This window comes from Alternaria postmessia, assembly GCF_024291825.1.
Source record: "Alternaria postmessia strain BMP 2775 chromosome Unknown scaffold_10, whole genome shotgun sequence".
Taxonomy (NCBI): Eukaryota; Fungi; Ascomycota; class Dothideomycetes; order Pleosporales; family Pleosporaceae; genus Alternaria; species Alternaria postmessia.
Window position 1 is genome coordinate 315,941 of NW_026260083.1, and position 12,318 is coordinate 328,258.

Consider the following 12,318-nt stretch of genomic DNA (forward strand, 5'->3'; position numbering starts at 1 on the left):
TCATACCGCCTACTTTCTGATGTACTGTTTGACCCCGAGTTGAGCACTGCCCTTGTATACTACCAAGGAATAATCGGGGTATTCTTGAGAGACGATATACCAGTGAGTACAGTCGACTCGATGCGATGTGCTGTGTATGCTAGGCTTTCAAGCACTGGAGATAACAAGTGATTGTTAGGAACATGTTGTTCCCAGACATGATGTTTGCAGATGGAGAGCGAAGCCAGAAAGAAGACAGCCAAGATCTAGTCCAGTGAAGTTTAGCGCATCGGAGAAAATCTGCGTCTTTACCGATCTGATCGTCAATCGCGCAGCTTCGACCATAGATTCAGAAAACACGTCATGTATCGATAGCATTGGCATTTACCGGCGTTCTCAACTTTTCACGTTTTCATTTCAGGATGGATCGTCATCAGCGCGTTGTCGCGCAAGTCGCGTCAAAAGTCAAAGACTACTTCACGCGCAAAGAGCCTTTCCGGATATCTCACGGCTCGACCAACAGCACGCGTCCAAATCTTAAGAAGCATGTCGTAGACATCAGCGCTCTACGAAATGTCATCAGTGTTGACACGCAAAGCAAGACGGCGCTTGTTGAGCCAAATGTGCCTATGGATCGCCTCGTAGAAGCTACGCTACCGCATGGTCTTGTGCCACCCGTCGTGATGGAGTTTCCTGGTATCACTGTTGGTGGAGGTTATGCGGGAACGGCAGGCGAGAGTAGCAGTTTCAAGTTCGGCTTCTTCGATCGTACCATCAATGAGGTGGAGATGGTCATGGCTGATGGTGAGGTGACCAAGGCTAGCGAAAAGAAAAATGAAGACCTCTTCAGAGGAGCTGCTGGTGCCGTCGGTACCTTAGGCGTTACTACGCTGGTCGACTTGAAGCTCATTGAGGCTAAGAAATACGTCAAGACAACATACTATCCTGCACGTAGCGTTGCTCAAGCTGTCAAGGAAGTCGAAGATCATACCCGAGGCGACAGGGGGGAGAAGAACGACTACGTCGATGGAATTTTATTCAACAAAGAGCATGGTGCTATCGTTACAGGTGAGATGACGGATGAGCTTCCACCAAATACCAAACCACAAACTTTCAGTAACCCCTGGGACCCATGGTTCTACCTGCATGTCGAAAACGCAACACGAGATTCTACCAAGCCAGTCATAGAGTACATACCGTTGGCCGAGTACATGTTCCGCTACGACCGTGGGGGCTTTTGGGTTGGTCGATCCGCTTTCAGTTATATGCGCTTTCCCTTCAATAAGTATACTCGATGGTTCCTCGACGACTTCCTTCATACACGCATGCTCTACCGAGCTCTCCATGCATCGGGCATTGCAACACGCTACATCGTTCAGGATATGGCCTTGCCCTATCCGAATGCCGAAAAGTTCATCGACTACACCGATAAGACGTTCAATATCTGGCCTCTATGGCTCTGTCCTTTGAAGCAAAGCCCACAACCAACAATGCATCCCCATACCAAAGGCAACCTAAAGTCAGACCAGATGCTTAACATTGGCCTCTGGGGTTTTGGTCCCAAAGACCCAACCACTTACCTTCACAAGAACCGCGCGCTAGAGAAGACGCTTGGCGAGATGGGTGGTATGAAGTGGCTATATGCGCAAACCTATTATAGCAAAGATGAATTCTGGGCACAGTTCGACCGCAAATGGCATCAGGGATTGAGGAAGAAATACAACGCAGAGATGCTGCCAGAAGTGTATGACAAAGTGCATGTCGATATCGAAAAGTATACGAACATGGCGAATAAGGATCTAGGATTAAAACTAAGGAGCATCTGGCCATTGGGCGGATTTTGGGGTATCTGGAAGGCCATCCAAAGTAAAGACTACATGATTGCGAGAAACTCGACGTGGAGGTCGAGAAGCTAGAAGTGTGCTGTTCTTGAGGAGAAACAAAGGTCTAGAGGAAAGCATAGCTATATGATCTGATACAACGGTGATGAAGCGGCTTGCGCAACCGGCAAAAGTCGTGCGTACAAAACCTTCTGCCTACCTACAGCTTCCATAAACCATACTCTCTACACTCAGAAGTCCAGATCACCGATAACACTATGACCTTTATGGGTGGCATGGCTATTACACCGTCGACTGTGTTTTTGATATGTTTCGTATGGCAATCATCCATTTGATGCACAACATCCCAGTGGACGGAGAAGGCGGACGAAGACCTCGTCTCTAAGCTAAAGGTGAAAGGACCGATCGCTTTGAGGCAGGATAACTGGTCAATGTGAAAGGCAAAATATAGGAGCATACGGAGTGTGAGGCATTATTGGCTGGCAGTAATGTCGTTATGTACTATGAAGATACCGCATATGACCTGCTGATACAATGTTCTTGATCGACTGACACACTCATTCTATGTGCTACGAGTGCTGCGACACGTACATGTGAGCATAAGTGACCGTTGCCAAGGATCTTGGTCTACCGAGTGTTTGTTGCAGGCGCAAATTCACCGCCAGCGCGTCCGGCCCTTTGCCAGATGCCAAGACTCATGTGTTTGCTCCTGCCCTACGGGGTGCGACCCAGTACCACGACGTGTCGCTAATACTGTCTTGAGTCGTGCGCCCCTCACCCGCAAAATCGCTGCGACACGACGACTACAGCCATGACCGAATCTGCCGACATGATCGTGCACCTTTCAGCCGACATGTACCAGGATCAGTTTGACTTTATTGAGCTAGTCCTCGATGTCACCGGATCCATCGAAAGCCAGTCGCCAAACGATGTTGTACGCACTCAAGTCCAGCTGCTTCTATCGATTGTTGGTAGAGATTTGGTAAAGCTGCATGCTCTTGTCAAAGTAGTCAACACCAAGATAGAGAGCCATTGGAGCTGGGCTAGGACAGCAGCTGTTAAGTTCTACAGGTAAGTCATTGATGATAACTCAAACAAGCATGGCTGACTAGACAATTTTAGAGCGCTATTCGACAGCATCGATCAAACTCTGGAGCTCGAGATCGTCGGCGATAACAGTATCATGGGTGCCGATATCGCTGCCAAATATATTCTTGAGACTACCGGGGAGTTCATCACGAAAGCTGACTGGGGTTCCGAATCTGTTAATGTTTTGGGATATTCAATTAATCTTCTCAGAGCATGCTCAATGGGAGAACACGAATCGAAGATAGCAGTACACCTAGGCTGTAGTCTCTTAGAGAGAATGGCGCAGTCGCTCTATCTTCTCTTTGGCGAGAACTATGACAGATTCTCCATCTTTGCGTACGAGGGTGTTCCACTGCTCGATACCGCGGACGATGGCACGAGGTCTAGTCGTGTCACTGGCATCTTTGAGGCCCTGAAGGGGGAAGATTACGAGAGAACGGATGAGCAAAAGGCACACCTGAAGCAAATGTGCACCGTGCTTGGAAGATACGACCTGTATCGACAACCCATACAGTCTACTGTGAAGGAGCGCGCATACGGTCAAGAGCCAGTCGGGCTCATCTCGCCTTCAGATCTTGAGCAGGAAGCTGCAACCAGCCTGGAACTATTCACCACAACACTGGACTGGGAAGGGCCGACTATCGACCATTTACTGAAAAGCACATCCAAAGTTATGAAGATGGACGCTGCATCCTCCGCACAGGTCGCGACACTCAACACAATCGAGATCATGCTCCATTCGGAACATCTCTTCTTACACAAGAACCTGCAGGTCCTGATTTCTTTCGTCTTATCGGTCGCACCTGTGCTTGATGGCATGGCTGAGACGCGCCAGTCAGAGCGATTGACGACTCTTCTCAAAGATCTCAGCGTCTACAGCGGCTCGCAAACTGTCCAGAATCGCGATACTATCAACGGTCTTTGCCGAGATCTGGGAAGAGTGTTTGAAGATATAGCAATGCAGCCTACAAGTGACGATTTCGATGATCGAGAGCTCTCAAAGGCTACCTCCAAGCTTGTTATCGATTAGGCCAGTTTGTATGCAAACGTCGTGGCGTCTATCCTGGGTCGACCCATCTGGTGCATAGAGAACTGGCAAGAGAGATTGATGGGCACAGATACGTGGTGTTTACCTTGGTTAGCAATGGAGCATAGAGCAAGGGTGAGCCTCCTGTGATGTTACTATTCATGTCTATCGAGACACTTGACAAATCATTTGGGAAGCGTCAAGCATCTAGGTATAGATGAACTTTTTTACATTTCGCCCACGTCTCAGCATTTTCAATTCAAAAAGTAGCTCCATTCTCTTGCCGTGATGAAATTGTACTGTTAGCCGAATTCAGGACAAATAATGAGGAGGTTGGTGGGAGGGTGTGAAAGATCGGCGAACCTCTGGCGGATTACGTCAGACGTAAGTGGTCAATGCATGTCGTGCGTCTTTCGCGTGCCTCCGAACTATCGCGCACTGCGAGCCCATAACACGTCGACCTGGAAGCGGTCTGGATCTCCGCTTATTGCATGCACACTGTTACTTATGACGGCATATTTACCCACAGATTGGGCGCACTAATGGACTAATTGAGCAGCGGATGAGTACGGATCCCCTGCCGAAACGAGCCGCCACGCGATGACGATCGTCATCCACCCTGCGGCAATTTCGATAAACATCTTTCGACAAGCACACTTCTCATATGAATTGTATTGATACCGCCTGCGTAAACCCTCCTGGTCATCTTTTGTGTCGCACAGACTCCAAATCCCCGTCTTGAGTCCAACGACACCCAATCATTATCTCCACGCTTAGCTGCAGGTGTCTCCACTATGGCGGAGCGAGAAACCAAGAAAGGCGGCCTGCGTGCCATGTTTGGCATGCGATCAGGGAAACAACCAAAAGAGCCGGGTACGCGGAAGAAGCTTTCCAAGAAAGGATCACGAAGCGATATACTCGGAAAGCTTGACTCAACCCCGAACGTTGCGAACACCAACCGCCAGGATTCTGGCAGCTTCACGAATGAAAGAAGCGATTTATCAGAGAACGCTTTTGGCTTACCGACCTACGAAGATGTCACTGGTCTTGCGCCACATGCGTTGCGTGATCACCCATATGCTGCCGTTAACGCTCTTACGGACACAAATAACGCATACTTACAGCCTGGGCAACAAGCGGCCGATTACCGTCGCAACTCAGAAGGACAACCACAGTATGCTGCACCTTTATATCAACCACATAGCTCGAGATCTGCATCAATACCGCAACTGGAACACGAAAAAACTCTACCTTACGCGCCATCAAAACCCCAGCCTTCAAGGTTAAGCAAGGCCCATCGAGCGCCTTCGAAGTCCACAAGAGCCGATGATATTCTAGATAAGGATACCGGAGAAAGGAAGGATCTGACAGATATGATGCATGCTTTCACATACATTGATGGAGTGGACACTATTGAAGAAGAAAGGGATGATCAATCGCTACTATATGACCCTACAAAGCCTGATGGAATGGCAGTAATTGGCAGTGCATCGCCTGAAGTATGGCTCCGTGTTGCAGATTTTCTGTCACCACTCGATGTTGCCAACCTATCGTCTACATGCCGGACCATGTATGCTCGACTAGGTAGACACCCGTACAAACTACTCATAGACCCGCTCCACCGGCCGCATCGGCTCGAGTTTCTACTTGCAATGGACCAAAAGATGCCACGCCATCTCTTTTGTTTTCCCTGCGCGCAGTGGCATTTACGAATCCAGCCTGGCCTAGAGACACTGAAACCTCAGAATGTCCTCAACCCACTCTTTGAATGTCCTAATCGAACCAACATCCACATCCCTCCACCGCGAATTCGTCTAAGCGATGGCCGCACGCTTCCATTCGCCTTCATTCAATTAGCTCGCCGCCATTGGGCTTACGGTCCAGAATACGGCATTCCTCACCAGTCGCTGGGCCGCCGTTGGAAAGATGGGTACTCAGACTGGAGCCATGACTCTACATATCACATCACTGACAAGGGTCACGTGTTGATGCGCATTCGATCACAACATTATGTTGAAGGCGGTATGACAGATGCAGCAAAGCGCATGCTTTTGTTTAGCCGTGGAGACTATACGCCCTACTTCAGCGTATGCGCGCATTGGAAACATGGACTACTAACTTCGATCCCCAAGTGTGCACTGAAGCATATTCCTCACGTCCACGACTCCGAAACAACGGCTCTCGACAAGTTCCGCGAACGCAACTTAGGAAGAAGAGCCGTCGGCATGGTTCATCTCTGCTCCATATGCCGACCGATGCGTCGCTGCCCAAAATGTCCCACGGAATACTTATTTGAACTCAAACTTGTCGAAGATAAGAGTGTGCGCGGCAACGGCCCTGAACGCTTCAAACAGGCTCTCATCGTTACGCGCTGGAGCGATTTAGGGCCTGCACGCAGCCCCACGGATCCTGAATGGAGCGCTATCACAGGTGAAAATGACACATACGACAGTTTCGTAGAGATCGGGCGAAGAGCTGTTAGTGGTGTGTTTGAGAGTGCGTTCACGGATACGATACCTGGGCAGCGGATCATGAGCATGAACCCGATGGACGTGAAGGCAAACGAGGAGAGCGGGGACTGGTACTAACTGAGTCCAATATATCAATCGAGTGTCTTGCAGAAAATGGGATACGTCTGGACGAACCCACATAGCATCTAAGCAAACCCATGAATATACGGTTATCGCCGTTGAAGTTTCACGCAGTCAATGTCTCTTGCCAAGGAATGGCGCTGGATCCCGTAGGTATTCTACATACTGTACACCCAAGTCCCCACGTACACATCCTTGACCCCGTTCCATGCATCACTTCAACGTCACCGCATATGGATGATAACATCACCCTATTGCATGCTCCCAACTGCTGAGCTTGAGCAGAACCAGTCACGCTCTTATGGTGCCCGTACTACCTTCCTACCAGTAACCTCGTAACGTTGCAATTCCTGCAAAATCTTTGGAGAGTCGGCAAAGTCGTATACTTCGACTTTTGGTGTGATCTTGCCTTCCAAAGCCATTTGTAGAAGCTCGTCCATCTGCTTAGCGCTGCCTGTTGACGATCCTCTAATGACCAACCCTGGTATTGTTAGCGAAATGTCTCCAGCATTTAGAGAAGATGTGAAGAAATACCTCTGTTAGCGATGTGAATCGGAGACATGGGAAACATGAACGTGTCCGGCGGAAGTCCAACACAAACGAAGACGCCACTATTCCTCGCCAACGCTGGAGCTTGCTGATAGGCTCTTTCGCTTCCAGCGACGCAGATGACGCCATGCGCACCTTCACCATTTGTGAGGTCCCTGACTGCTTGTAACACATCCTGCTTGGCGTAGTCGACAAAGGCGACGGCACCCATTTCCTTGGTCAGCTTCTCCTTCTCGGCTCCGCTGTCAATCGCGATGACTTTGTATCCCTTGATGGTAGCAATCTGCACACCGATATGTCCAAGACCACCCCCAGCACCGATGATAGCCACAAAGTCGCCTGAGTTGACCTCTGGAGTGAGTTTGGACACGGCGCCCGCAAGACTCAGGCCTGCACAGAGTAGTGGCGCCGCAATCTCGCTCTTGACTCCCTCTGGTATCTTGGCCACGAATTCGGCATCCGCAACCACATACTGCTGCAATGTACCCCAAACACTCCGTCCAGTGTTCTTCTGCTTGGCACAGTGGTTCTCCTTGCCCTGTTTACAGCTACTGCACTCCTTGCACGCGTTCCAAAGCCACTTTATGCCCACCCTCCTTCCTAGCAGGTCTTCTGATACACCCTGGCCAAGTGATACGACAGTGCCGACGCCTTCATGACCAGGCACCTCAGTGTATTTGCCAGGGGAGACCAGGTTGTGGCAGTCGCTGTGACATATCCCGCTGTATTCGAGCTTTACGAGGAGTTCGCCGGTGGAAGGGGTCTGGACTTGGACATCGTTTCGGATCTGGAGGACGCAATCAGGGCCGGGATCTTGGATCCAACCTGCAGTTTGCGTCTTGGGAATTGATTCGGCCATGATTTTGACGATTACCGCTAGATGCGTTCAGGGGAAGGTGGGGCTTGGTGGGATGCTGTTTCGGCGATCGACAAAGTAATCTTGAGCAAAAGGGATGGCTATTTCACCTGGGCAATGCGAGAGGGAGACTTGGATACGCGCAATTGGATATACGCAAGAAAACAACAGGACATCAGGCAAATTAATCGCCGACATGCAACGAGACGGCCTGCAACCATAGTGGAAATGGTGACGATACCCCGCGACTGCCCCACCATCGGCCTTCTCCGGCTGCCAATCGGAGCGCGTCAACCTCCGCATCTCGTTCGCGGCTGCCTTTTCGGCTCTTAACGTCACTTGTGCCACTGTCCCTATAATCGTGACTCACCTGAGGACAGATAGTTAAGGGCGGAAATGATTGAGGTGGCTGTGTTGGACGATAAGCCTTTACCTCGGATTGGGCGTGTGGGTGAGTGGGCTTCGTAAAGTCTACCGAAGAACGCTAAGTTCGTATCCCACTGAGAAGCTGGTAGGCAATGTTATCTCCATTGCATAATGCTCTTCTCATTTGTCTCATTCTGACGCGATGTTTTCCCTAACCATTCAACGAGAGATTTGCCGAGTGCGCGGATCCCTTATGTTTTCTGATTCTCAGACTGTGCTGCTTTGCTTTCGTCTTCAAGTTTCATTCCAGCTAGCAATTCACTAACGCTCTGGCCTCCGCTTGTTCATATCATATCATCATACCTCCACTCAAACCTGGCTTTGTCGTTATCCCTTATAGCTTTTTCATCTTTCTCTGTTGTCTCGTGTCCTCTGATGTACTCCCGCATCGCCATGGGTTCATGTCGACTGAATATCTCAGCTAATCAGAATTGCTGTCTCCACTCGCAAATGTGGTAAGAGAATACTACGGAGAACACTTACTGGGCTTATAACTCCCTAGATCCTGTTCATTCGTCTCAAGAGGTCTCATGGCCAGCCTCAGCCCGGTTGAGAATTGCGTGTCAAGTTCTTCGAGAAACCCTACACAAAATTCTTCCTCAGTCAAGTCAGTGCGCAAGCTGAGAAGTGGTGGTGATCATCAATATGATATCTTACCTCGTCACGCTAGCTGCGAGGTGAGAGAGGCGTCCGAGATGTGTGTGTAGCGCCTGGGGTGTCGCCTCCAGGACTTGCGCAATCAATATGTACTTTTGCAAACCCTAGGTGAAGACGAGTTGCATTGTCAAGGTGACCGTGTACACACACATCAAGTAGAATATAAACATTGAGCAATCTTCAACATCGTACCTTGACCTCTCTTAACCACTGCCTCAACAGAACCTCTTTATGATTGGAGTGATCTTGTATCTACACTGCTAATCACCAAAGCTAGGCTACAATGATGATATCGGACCCTGAAGTGCAAATGGCCAAGCCGTCCAACCGCACTCACCGATTTTTCACGAAGACCGTCCATTCACTCAGCGCACATCGTAGAGCCCCACCTCGAATCCCTCTTCCTCACTCGATCATAATCAAAGTTACACCACCTACACCACCTTCCTCTCCCACACCATCACGACGATCAAGTATGCATTGGGACAAGATTGAGCTTTCCAATTACCCACCACAACTCACTTATCAAGACGTGCTCACGCTCTTCCAAGATTTCACCATCTCGCCTGACTTTGTTCTGCCCAACGTCAAAAACCTTGCCTACCCGTTACGCACATTCATCAGGATCGCTGGAGAACAAGAAGCAGAACGCGCGGTACAAGAGCTGTGTTGGAGCAAAGTCGGCGGGCGTCAGATCAACGTGAGAATGGTTGAAGAGACAGGTCACCAAGAGATGGAAGTTGCTGTCGCGGATGTGGCTGATGAGATGAAGATCGGTATCGTCAGTGAGTAAACATGTTGTGAGCTTACAAGAGCTCTTTGCTAAAGTTAGCAGACACTGCGCGTGTATATAACCCGCACCTGACTACGAAAATTCTCGAGGTTCGCGAATGCATGCAGGGTACAGCCAACTTTGCTTTCCTACAGGCACGCGATCCGGTCACGGTATCCAGCAAACCAGAGGCACATATGCTATCAACGGATGACAAGGCGAAGTGGGAGCTGGTTATGGCTGGTCGCTCGGAAGGTTGGAACTGGAAGATGAAGGATGGCAGTGGTAGACTTGCTGCGTTGAAAGACCTACAAGACACGTTGCAGAGGCAGGGTATCATGAGGAAGTTGTGGGGTCAATGGGAGGGTAGCAGTGCGCTGGATATGCATTGAGTCATCGTATGGTATGTTCCCTACAATGGGTGACTCTATCGAGGCATAATACGTACAGAAGTGGACTCTTGGCCCGAATCGACCTTTGTTTGATCTGCAAGCCTATAAACTTCTCTCAAAATGACATGACTTCCGTGGTACTGTTCGCTCTCAACCTCTGCAGTTTCGAAGACTATCTGCCAAAATCTAAACGTCCAGCAGATCTCAAGGCAAGCACAAGGTCCGCGGCGAAAAAACCGTATTTCTTAACCGTTGAATCAAATGTAGTATTTGCATGCATCTGGCTGCGCGGGATCCAAGAACCAGCATGCTTGTCGGTTCCCTGTGCTATGGTAATACCCATGGTGCTCTGGGCGTGTGAACAAGCACCATAATACGCTGCAACAACCTCAGCAATGAGATTAGCGCGCAGAGACCCTCCGTGAGTGCGCATAGCAACCTCGACTTGGTCGCAGGTAGGGTGCAGGAGAGGAGTAATCTCGTACTTGTCAGCTAGAATATGGACGCCAATGGGAACCTTGATATTCTGCTCGGCTATGGCCTCAATACCCCACCAGTCTGGGCATGAAGGGGAAGGCAATTCCATAGTGTAAATGAACTTGAGCATGAGCTTGAAGTTCTTCGGGTCGTCATCGAGCACTTCGATTGTTTGCTCAGAAGTTTGCTGAAAAAGGGACTTAGCGAAGATCGGTTGAGGTCTTCGAGAAAGGGTAATACCTTGGATGTTCCGGTAAACGCTTTGAGAAACCACTTAGAGTGTGCGCAGAGCACAGCTTTATGTGCGAAGTACACTTTAGCCTTGCCTTTGTAAATTTGGCGAATCTTGACGTCGGAGAGAGTGGGGTTATTGAACAACCTTTGTGTTATAAAACGTCAGCGTCGCCGCTACCTAAAGCGACGTAAGAACACGTACGAAGTACCTGCGGACTTTGACGGTAATGCCATTGTAAGAGGTGTTTTAATGGGGTTGCTTGATACCATCGTTTGGTTTTTGGTATACAATTTGTGCTTCAACCAAGGTTGAAGAATGAAGACAGTATCGAGGGTGCAGAATCTGTAGTCAGTCTCCGTGTGCCAAAACTTGCAAACACTGCTGGAAACTGACAGAAGACAGCGGAGTAGTGAGTGATGAGTTTGGCGAAGTGAGAGACGAAATGAAGCCACGGCTCCGACAGTGTGGGAGCATGCGAGTAGTGACAGAAAACACGTTACTGTTACCGATGACCAAACTCAACAATCTGGTTTGTATCAAGAGTTCTCTAATCCTTTACTTTCCGAGCTCAGTACGTCTCCCATTCCGTGCCTTCGAATATATTTTTCCGGCAAAGCGGGCAATCGTGGGCCCTCGCATACGGCCCGTTGACCTGCTTCGACAAACACTCTTCGCAGAACATATGACTACAAGTGATGAGACGACGCATACTCCTTTGCGGTTCCAAACATATGCAACATTCAGTATCTACAACAGTTGAGAAGACGTTCAAGTCGACTCGGAATGTTGAGTGCGGTGCTGCTGGCGCCACTGCTGGAGTGTCTGGATCTGTAGGGACGATGCCAGTGAGAGATGGAGGCAAATCGTTTTCGGAAGACAAAAGAATCGCAGACAGGGACGAGATAGCGCTTGCGATACGTGCAACAAGACCTTGAGGCTGTGTGGCGATGGATGGAGTACGGTTCGAATGTCTAGAGACCACTCTCGGGAGTGTAGCATGGGGTACAAGGACATTAGAAGCGGATACATCTTGGCTTCGATTCGTACCAAGAGCCTGTCTGCGCCTAGTTGTTACTGTTCGGGACTGGTATGATGCATGCGATGGTGGCAGCGGTATTGAAGTTCTTGACTGTATGTCTGAAAGATTTGGCGTAGGTATGGAAATCTGCGAGACCATCGAACGTCCTATTGGCGGTAATGTAGGTCGTTGTGGTGGGTTGGCCGGCTCGCTACGGAGCGGTCCTTGGTAATCTGGCATGTGTCCGATACAGAAGTATTGGCCATCGTAGTTGTCTTGATACAAGGTTCCAACACGCATGCAGCGATGCGGATTCCCCGTACAGCGACCTGGTGTTCTCTCTATAATGGCATCGCATCGATTTGCATGCGAATCACAGAACCAGTTTTGCCCCTCGGTGTCGACACAA

The 12,318-nt window shown here is 49.6% G+C and overlaps 6 protein-coding genes across 6 annotated transcripts; 4 read left to right on the forward strand and 2 right to left on the reverse strand.

The window, feature by feature from the left end:
* Window positions 1-401: 401 nt before the first annotated feature.
* J4E82_002568 (uncharacterized protein) lies at window positions 402-1,895 on the forward strand (the record flags this gene model as incomplete). Its single annotated transcript, XM_051728867.1, has 1 exon — window positions 402-1,895. One exon carries the CDS (start codon window positions 402-404, stop codon window positions 1,893-1,895), a length of 1,494 nt encoding a protein of 497 aa, XP_051591385.1.
* Window positions 1,896-2,631: 736 nt separating this feature from the next.
* J4E82_002569 (uncharacterized protein) lies at window positions 2,632-3,939 on the forward strand (the record flags this gene model as incomplete). The annotated part of the gene is made up of 2 exons (XM_051728868.1): window positions 2,632-2,891; window positions 2,943-3,939. 2 exons carry the CDS (start codon window positions 2,632-2,634, stop codon window positions 3,937-3,939), a joined length of 1,257 nt encoding a protein of 418 aa, XP_051591386.1.
* Window positions 3,940-4,730: 791 nt separating this feature from the next.
* J4E82_002570 (uncharacterized protein) lies at window positions 4,731-6,524 on the forward strand (the record flags this gene model as incomplete). The annotated part of the gene is made up of 1 exon (XM_051728869.1): window positions 4,731-6,524. The coding sequence occupies one exon, from the start codon at window positions 4,731-4,733 to the stop codon at window positions 6,522-6,524; it is 1,794 nt and encodes a 597-aa protein (XP_051591387.1).
* Window positions 6,525-6,826: 302 nt separating this feature from the next.
* J4E82_002571 (uncharacterized protein) lies at window positions 6,827-7,935 on the reverse strand (the record flags this gene model as incomplete). Its single annotated transcript, XM_051728870.1, has 2 exons — window positions 6,827-7,008; window positions 7,062-7,935. 2 exons carry the CDS (start codon window positions 7,933-7,935, stop codon window positions 6,827-6,829), a joined length of 1,056 nt encoding a protein of 351 aa, XP_051591388.1.
* Window positions 7,936-9,490: 1,555 nt separating this feature from the next.
* On the forward strand, window positions 9,491-10,179 carry J4E82_002572 (uncharacterized protein; the record flags this gene model as incomplete). The annotated part of the gene is made up of 2 exons (XM_051728871.1): window positions 9,491-9,800; window positions 9,851-10,179. 2 exons carry the CDS (start codon window positions 9,491-9,493, stop codon window positions 10,177-10,179), a joined length of 639 nt encoding a protein of 212 aa, XP_051591389.1.
* Window positions 10,180-10,351: 172 nt separating this feature from the next.
* J4E82_002573 (uncharacterized protein) lies at window positions 10,352-11,124 on the reverse strand (the record flags this gene model as incomplete). Its single annotated transcript, XM_051728872.1, has 3 exons — window positions 10,352-10,843; window positions 10,897-11,035; window positions 11,093-11,124. The coding sequence occupies 3 exons, from the start codon at window positions 11,122-11,124 to the stop codon at window positions 10,352-10,354; spliced, it is 663 nt and encodes a 220-aa protein (XP_051591390.1).
* Between the last annotated feature and the right edge of the window lie 1,194 nt (window positions 11,125-12,318).